Below are 8,330 nucleotides of genomic sequence, written 5' to 3' on the forward strand. Positions count from 1 at the left end.
CCTTAAAAAGGACAAAGTTTTTAGTGAAAATAATTTTCTTTATATACAGAAAAGATGGCTGCCAATATAAGAGAAGAGATTCGGAGACTGCATCGACGCAAACAATTACATTTTAGTCCTCAAAACAATGGTGGTGATTCTTCAGACATGGAAGGTCCTGCCAGTCCTTCAAGCCCATCTGTATGTGTCTCAAATTCAAGTAGTTATAGCCCTAGTGCAAAGGAAAAACCTTTATTTACATTCAGACAGGTATATATGACACATTAGTTGTTTAAAAAAAAAAAACTAATTTATATTAAAAGATAGTTGAAATTTTATTACATGAATAATAATTTTATAGGTTGGCTTGATTTGTGAACGAATGCTTAAAGAGCAAGAAACACAGATTCGGGAAGAATATGATCAGATTTTAAATATGAAGCTCTCTGAGCAATATGATGCTTTTGTCAAATTTACCTATGATCAGATACAAAAGAGATTTGAATCTGCAGCTGCGCCAAGTTGTAAGTGATTTAAATTAATCTTTCAGTTTGTGGAAGTATTCTTCTTATAACACACTTTCAAAATGTACTTTGTATTAACTAATTTTATGTTTCAGATCTATCCTAAAACAAGATTCTTATTTATAAGGACATGTTTCTGTGAAGAATATTAGGTGAGATATATACATGAATTATAAGCCTGATTTCAAATATGTAGAGCAGATGTTAAATTCTTTGGTGATTTCAACACAATTCTCTATTAGACTTTCTTATGATTGTAGATTTCTACTGTGTGAGACAAATTTTGCTTGAAATTTAAGTCGAGGTATGCAGCATCACCTCGTTCGAGAACATCTTTAAGAAAATTCATATTATGATTTACATTGAAAAAAAAAACGTGTCTGGTAAAAAAAAAAAAAAAAAAAAAAAAAAAAAAAAAAAGAAGAAAAAAATTAGTGATGTAAGTTTAGTAGGTTTGCAGTAAACAGCAATCATACTACAAAAATCTACAGTGTATACTATTGAAACTAACAATATTTGTACTGGCTGATGTTAGAAATGCGCTGGTATCAGGGAACTGTACCGAGATTCTAGTTATGTACAAACGTGAACACGGGAGTTACACGCAGTGCATGACTATGCTTAAAGTCAAGAGCTTGACTTGCACAGGGTTCTGTAACGTCACATAATTAATTAAAAATAGATAAATGTTCATTTCTTGCACATTTTAACAAAAAGCGTTGAGAAATATCAAACAATGATACAAATAATTCCTTGTTAATTTAATGATACTATGTATTAGATATTGCTCAACCATATGCAAATACTCTTGTAATGCAAATATAAAACAATGTATATTGAGGTTTTTGGCAGAAAGTACTGTGCATATGACGAGAGATTATTGAACCATATATCGGGGAAAGTTGTTTTCGTTGAATTTTAATTGTATCTTCTACAAAATATGAAATAAATATACGCAATATATTTAGGAAATCTTATTTCGCCCATTACGATATAAAATGTTTGTTTTTATGTATCTGCAAGCAACATTCCCCTAAAAATTGTTGTGTTCGAACTTACATAACGTACATAACTTATAGAACTAAATTATCAAGAATACTTCAAATAAATAGCAAGAACCGATTTTGTTCTGTTTTGAGATAAAAAATTACTCACTGAAGTTTCAAGTAAATTACTTTTTAATTAATTATAGATTTGTCATGATTACTTAAACTGTGTTGAATTTCTAGTATGTATTGCACATTGTTTTAGAAAAAAATATACTTTTGTTTAAAATACAAATATGAAAATTTGTAAAGAAGTCAAAATAAGGTGTAGTCTGTAGCATTGTACGAATATATTGTCAAAAATGAGTATTTGAAATAAAGATTTCATAAAATTTCGCAAATATTTCTGTTCCCTGATAGCAACGACTTTCTTTAGCATAATAAAACAGTAAATAATGAATATATAATACCTATATTTTAATTGTGCCTATTATTAGATGTATTTATCGCGATAATTCTACTATATAATATCTACTATTATTGATTTTTAAATTTTTAGTTCATAATCGTTCATTTTTATATCATATTTTTTTGGTATTTTCTTTTTTCTTTTTTTTTTTATATTTAAAAAGAAGTCCAGATATATATAATGAATAACTACAATTAATACAAATGAGGCTTTCTTGGTTGCTGCATGCTTTTTTTTAATTGTAGCATGAAGTTCACTTATATTGAAGAAGCATTGAGCACCAAGAAACATTTATCTAAAAGAATTTTCGTGAGCACGTTACAAATTATTTGTATTATTATCTAATATTTATACATTGGAAGATTTTGTTTCCCCGAGTATAAAATTACATTTTGAAAAATGGCATTAATAGTTCCCTTATTCATTCACAAAAGGAAGGTGTCTTTCAGTTACCAGAACAATTTGAGAACACAATATTAGTGTTCATACAATAGTGTACATGATATATCAAGTGATACATATGCATATATATATACATATATATATATACATACTGACTGCTGAATGTGAAAGAGGAAATGATTACGAGTGATTTTAGTTGTTGAGTAATACCTACTTGAGAAAAATATTGTTTACCATTAAGAAAAATTTTGCGGAAATATACCGAAGTGATTCCTTAAGGATTCAGGGGATTTAATTTCAATTAAAATACCTCCATATTATATTATGTAAGCACTTATTATTGAAATAAATATAAATATAAGACTGATGCGTGTATTTCCTTACTTTAGCCTTTTTTTTTTTTATGTTAAAAAAAATGTATAGTTGCACGCAAATATAAAAAAATCTGTTCATAAAATTATGTAGTATAGTATGTGAACAATTCAAAAATATTGAAAATACTATGAAAACGAACTTCACAATACTGTTGACTTTTATCACCTTTCCTAGTTGAGAGTGCATGAGCTACTGAATCAGTTTGAGAATGCACGTAATAAAATTCTTACATATGTATTTTAATCTCATTAACTAACTTGTGTAATAAACTAATGCTATTAAGTAGTATGGCTTCAAGTGAAGGAAGCCCCTTCAAGACTATATGAAGTTCCCAGTTCTTGCTAGGAGTGTCACTTCTGGGAGGGAAACAAGCTTCTACTAGTTCATTTGACTGGAGAAAGAGTGCCAAATGTTTCCTCTCTTGTTTTTGGCTTTTGTTGTAGCCATTAAGGTATTCAAGAAGACTACTCCAAATGGTAAGTATTAAAGCTTAATTGAAATATCAGTGTATAACAGTGCAATACTTCTCTAAAAGTAATATCATAAAAAATATGACTTATTTTGAAACACTTTGTTTAAAGTTTGCACATTTTAAAAGTTCACTATGTTTATTTGTTAATTACAGGAAAAGTCACGGTTTACCTTGGTAAAAGAGACTTCATTGATCACCTGGATAGTATAGATCCCATTGATGGAATTATTGTTGTTGAAAATGATTATCTTCAGGGCCGAAAAGTTTATGGACAGGTAGGGAAAATATTCTAATATCCAAAATTATTTATATCAAAAGGGCATTTTGTAATTTATTTATGAATTGTTCAGGTGACAACAACTTTCCGCTATGGACGAGAAGAGGATGAAGTTATGGGCGTCAAATTCAGCAAGGAACTCGTTTTGTGCCGTGAGCAAATAGTCCCGCTGAAGAAGGAAAAGCAGGACATGACACCTGTTCAAGAACGTCTTCTAAAACGACTTGGGGCAAATGCATATCCATTCCTGTTTCAATTCCCACAAAGTTCACCTAGCTCTGTTACATTGCAACCTGGTGATGATGATCAAGGAAAACCATTAGGAGTAGAGTATACTATTAAAGTATATGTCGGTGAACATGAAGAAGATAAGGTAATAATGGAATCACAATTGAATGTTAGTTTATTAGTAAACTGCAAATGTAAATGTGAAAATGATTTATAATTTTTATACAGGGACACAAAAGGTCGTCTGTTGCATTGGCCATAAAGAAATTACAATATGCTCCACCTACAAGAGGACGTAAATTACCTAGCTCTTTGGTTTCTAAGGGATTTACATTCTCTCAGGGTAAACTGAATCTTGAAGTTACACTAGACAGGGAAATTTATTATCATGGCGAAAAAGTAGCTGCAAACGTTATAGTTACTAATAACTCTCGAAAGGCAGTAAAAAATATCAAGGTATTTAAATTACATGTATAGTAATAAAATTATACTTTGTATTTCTTCTTAATATCAATATGTTTTAGCTCTTTGTGGTACAACATTGCGAGGTAACAATGGTTAATACTCAATTCTCTCGACATGTGGCTAGTTTAGAAACACGTGAAGGTTGCCCAATTACACCCGGTGCATCTTTTACAAAACAATTTTATCTTGTACCATTGGCCAGCAGTAATAAGGATCGCCGTGGAATTGCTCTTGATGGCCATTTAAAGGTACGAAAAATCCTATAGAAAACATACGAAACTTATATTCATTTTCTTTTGTTGTTTGCTGACCATATTTTTATTTGATACATAGGATGATGACGTGAATCTCGCATCTTCAACTATGGTCGCAGAGGGAAAAACTCCTAATGATGCTATGGGTATTGTTATCTCTTACTCTATTCGAGTAAAATTGAATTGCGGCACTTTAGGAGGCGAATTGGTTACGGATGTGCCATTTAAATTGATGCATCCTGCTCCTGGTAAACAGATTTTAGTTCAAATATTTACCTTTAAATTTATATCATGATACTTATAACAAACATTCTTTTGCTACAGGAACTGCAGAGAAAGAAAAGGCTATTTTGAAGAAGAATAAAAGTATTGAAAGGACACGTTACGAAAACTCTTGTTATTCAAACGATGACGACGACAATATCGTATTTGAAGACTTTGCTCGTTTGCGCTTGAATGAACCAGAATAAACAAAACATTTGCAAAGAGACAAATACTTGCTTTGAAAGAATCTTAGATTCATAATTATATGTAGAATATTTAAATCAGAACGCAATAGAATTAGCAATAAATAATACAATGTAATGTATATATGTAGAATGCATCGATTCTGAGATTCTTTTGATGTGAGTTATGTCTAAGATTTGAAACAAGCATAAAAAGGTACAGAAGGTAAAAGAATTATAATATCCATATGTGCTCTCTGGCCTATGAAAATGAATATTAATATAACAAGAAAGGTTTAATAAAAAAAAAGTACAAAAAAAAGCGAAAAGTATTTTATGAAAAATGTATATCGTCTTACAATTTCTATCCGGTAGTGGTGGTCGGTTAGAAATTCACATAAAGGCGAAAAAAAAAATAATTCTAAGTAAGCTTAATAAGTAATTTATACTTGGCTAAGATAAAAACTATCCCGCCTTACCAGAAGTGACATGTATGCTATTAATTTTGATTTACTATAATTATAACGTGTCTGTAAATGTTCGTTTATTACAAACTGATGACATTGTTGAGTTATACCTGTATGTTAGAAAAGAAATAAAGATTACAAAATACTGACTTTTGGGTCTTTTACTTTATATTTCGTCAAAAATAGCTACCGGATTGTTTCCATTAACCCCTTAACGCTTATGCCCGTGCACACGTGCACAACTAATCCTCCAAAAAGTGCAATTTTTAAAAATTATTTTTTTTCACTTTCCTTATTGCGCTATCTTTTCTATTCTATGACAAAAATATAAGTTACAGCATTATAAATAAATGGGAAACTTATTTCTACTCGCCTAGGAGATAATTTAAAAAAAAAAAATGAAATTGATCCTTTCTGGCACATCAAATTGAGAAAAATGTAAGCGTTAAGGGGTTAAAGAAGAAAGTAAATTTTTACCAAACCCAGAAAATTATTTATTTTGTGACTATACAAAATATTACAAGAATCTTAATAACCGCTCAGTCTTACAAAGCATTGTGAAATATTTACCAATGCTGACTGTATTCTGATTAGTCATACATATGAGAATAATATTCTTGATATGCTTGAATATACGCTTCTTTCTCCACAGGAGTCATTTCTGAAATTAATGCATCATTTACGTCTGCAATGGCAACAGTTTTCCCTGCAACAGTTACAGTTGGTACAAGATCCTCGTCCTCAGAATCCATAGTTTCCACTTCTCCTAAAAAATTTTCGAAAACGTATACATTTTTTTAAAATGACAGTACTGATATAATAATTTTCGTGATACTTAGAGTATTTTATAAAAATCATACCTGTATCAATAGTTTGCATTTCAGCAACTTCTTCATTATCACTACTATCACTAGATTCTTGAGGTAGTACAGATTTTATAGCAGCTGCTGAATTTGTTCCTCCTTTTTTCTCATGAGCCAACAATACAGACATTATATCTTCACCTTGTTTATTATTTGTTGATGTTATGTTAGTGGCAGTAGCTGCAGCTTTATCCAAGATATTCTCTTGTGTATTAACTCCATCAGGCTGAAGTATAACATGGCTAGTAAAGTATTTTAAATATTTTTAGTATCGAATCTTTAAAGTAAAATTTACCTGTGAATCAGAATTAATAACGGTGCTTTCCATCATCCAAATTGGCCTTTCTTTTCTCCTGTTTGCCGCATTATCGTCCACAGAATCGTCACCAATTGTAACATCTACTCTTGTGTCTTCTACCATAAAACCTGATGATCTTGTAGCTTCACCAGACCACTGTTCACCAGGTGCTCTTAGACTGCTTGGTTTCCTTGTATCAATACTAAAAAAAAAGCAAAGAAAATAACAACCAAAAATGTTTATCTACATATTACATAATTTAATTAAAAGTTCATACCCCTTAATGGTATTTATATCAACTGGTTCTGGTTCCAATATTTCAGGAGCCAATTTGATACCCTCTACTTCCCTTAATAAAATGTAAAGTGGTTCTAATTGTTCATTAAACTTAGCTAATAATAGCCTTGAATCTTTCTTAGGAAGGGCAGACTGATCCTCTTCCACTACTTCACGACAATATGTACATCTAAATTCACCAGTAGTCATATCAAATAATTGATCTGCCTATATTACATTGTAAGTATTTTATTGTTAGTAAAAATGTAAAGATTAATTATTATGATACATTTAAAGAATTTAAGAAATAGTGTTTTAAAACTTATAAATAGTTTGCTTACCTCAAGATCAGTAAAGGTTTTTAAACAATTTGTACATTTAAAACTGGCTCTACTAGTGGCATCTCTTTCTTCAGTTTCCATTCTTTTTCTCATTAAGTCTAGTTTATATTTTACCACATTTACAAAAGTCTAAAATATAAAAGTATAGAATAATTTTTTTAATACAAACAATGAGGTGAAGTGCTTTAATATATTACCTTATAATTAATAAAGTAGTAGTTAACTTTTTGTGCTTTTCCATCTGAACCAGTTTCCATTTTTAATCTAACTTGTATAAATTTATCATTACGCAACGTAGATATTCTAGCTCTCAACATTTTACGCTCAAATTTTAGAAGTTCACAAATATCATCTTCTTTCATGCCTAATAAAATATATAATAATATAATTCAACACATATCAAATTAAACATAAAATTATTAAAATTTGCACACACTATACGTACATGGATTTCTAACTAACATATCAACAATCAATGCATCTTCTATTGTATAAAATCCACGTACTACCAAACGTGCTAATTGTTTTAAACTACTGGGAACTTCTGTAACAAGTCTTTCTTCACCACTCATTTTGTTTGTGGTTACATTTAATAAAATATCATCAGAGAAGGTACTGAAATTATTAAAAGGAGAATATAATAAAGATATTTAGGCATTATTATGATTTTCACATAACATAAATTTATCTCTTTAAGTAAGTATTTAATATAATTTATTATTTTAATTTCAATTCAAGTTGTAACAAAAATACTAACCTTTAAAATCGCATAAATAGCACATTTATAAGGAAAAATTTCAAATAAATGTCAATACAAGCAAATTAAAATACACATCGTAATATTAGTTACATATTCTTTTAAGAGAAATATAAAACAAAAGGAAAAAATTCATTATTTTTTTGAAAAATGGCACTGTACCATTCCACGGACGCTTGTTTATAAGTACAATTATTTTTAGGTTATGTATTCATAATATAAAATTATCAAATGACTACCTGTCAAACAACAAGACAAAAAAACGAAAAAATATATTTTCATATGGTTTGATAAAAGTCATTAATGGCTGCAATCGATAAAGTTAAGATTATTGTTGTCGGCGATTCTGGTAATAATATGTTTGAAACAATTCTATTTTCGCTATTGTGTTGTTTATCATATTGTTTACATTTCGTTAATTATAATATAAGCAAAATCACATTTGCTATTG

General features: G+C 29.5%; 4 protein-coding genes across 4 annotated transcripts in view; 3 read left to right on the plus strand and 1 right to left on the minus strand.

The window, feature by feature from the left end:
- LOC108571761 (akirin-2-like) overlaps window positions 1–553 on the plus strand; it is a 1,729-nt gene extending 1,176 nt beyond the window's left edge. Inside the window, 2 exon segments of the mRNA XM_017933886.1 lie at window positions 50–249; window positions 341–553. Coding sequence (XP_017789375.1) covers window positions 50–249; window positions 341–553 — 413 coding nt within the window.
- Window positions 554–3,101: 2,548 nt separating this feature from the next.
- On the plus strand, window positions 3,102–5,378 carry LOC108572006 (arrestin homolog). Its single transcript, XM_017934188.1, has 7 exons — window positions 3,102–3,211; window positions 3,361–3,482; window positions 3,558–3,857; window positions 3,941–4,168; window positions 4,237–4,425; window positions 4,511–4,679; window positions 4,756–5,378. The coding sequence occupies exons 1-7, from the start codon at window positions 3,145–3,147 to the stop codon at window positions 4,899–4,901; spliced, it is 1,221 nt and encodes a 406-aa protein (XP_017789677.1). The 5' UTR covers window positions 3,102–3,144; the 3' UTR covers window positions 4,902–5,378.
- A 556-nt stretch (window positions 5,379–5,934) lies between these two features.
- Window positions 5,935–7,694, minus strand: LOC108572309 (general transcription factor IIE subunit 1). The gene is made up of 7 exons (XM_017934519.1): window positions 7,568–7,694; window positions 7,320–7,486; window positions 7,123–7,251; window positions 6,783–7,009; window positions 6,503–6,707; window positions 6,205–6,433; window positions 5,935–6,110 (listed from the first exon to the last, which is right to left on the minus strand). Exons 1-7 carry the CDS (start codon window positions 7,692–7,694, stop codon window positions 5,935–5,937), a joined length of 1,260 nt encoding a protein of 419 aa, XP_017790008.1.
- Window positions 7,695–8,182: 488 nt separating this feature from the next.
- LOC108572429 (rab-like protein 3) overlaps window positions 8,183–8,330 on the plus strand; it is a 3,556-nt gene continuing 3,408 nt past the window's right edge. The window contains exon 1 of the mRNA XM_017934670.1: window positions 8,183–8,228. Coding sequence (XP_017790159.1) covers window positions 8,183–8,228 — 46 coding nt within the window. The remainder of the gene's footprint in view (window positions 8,229–8,330) is intronic.

Source organism: Habropoda laboriosa, unplaced genomic scaffold, assembly GCF_001263275.1.
Source record: "Habropoda laboriosa isolate 0110345459 unplaced genomic scaffold, ASM126327v1 scaffold34, whole genome shotgun sequence".
Lineage (NCBI taxonomy): Eukaryota > Metazoa > Arthropoda > Insecta > Hymenoptera > Apidae > Habropoda > Habropoda laboriosa.

What these genes read in the sequence shown, in the direction of transcription:
- LOC108572006 (XM_017934188.1), top strand. Translation starts at nt 3,145, where the DNA reads ATGTTTCCTCTCTTGTTTTTGGCTTTTGTTGTAGCCATTAAGGTATTC. An exon ending in AGGCAGTAAAAAATATCAAG is followed by an intron (nt 4,169 to 4,236) that starts GTATTTAAATTA and finishes AATATGTTTTAG; the next exon opens with CTCTTTGTGGTACAACATTG. An exon ending in CTCTTGATGGCCATTTAAAG is followed by an intron (nt 4,426 to 4,510) that starts GTACGAAAAATC and finishes TTTGATACATAG; the next exon opens with GATGATGACGTGAATCTCGC.
- LOC108572309 (XM_017934519.1), bottom strand. Translation starts at nt 7,694, where the DNA reads ATGAGTGGTGAAGAAAGACTTGTTACAGAAGTTCCCAGTAGTTTAAAA. An exon ending in AAACCTTTACTGATCTTGAG is followed by an intron (nt 7,010 to 7,122) that starts GTAAGCAAACTA and finishes AATGTAATATAG; the next exon opens with GCAGATCAATTATTTGATAT. An exon ending in AATGCAAACTATTGATACAG is followed by an intron (nt 6,111 to 6,204) that starts GTATGATTTTTA and finishes AAAATTTTTTAG; the next exon opens with GAGAAGTGGAAACTATGGAT.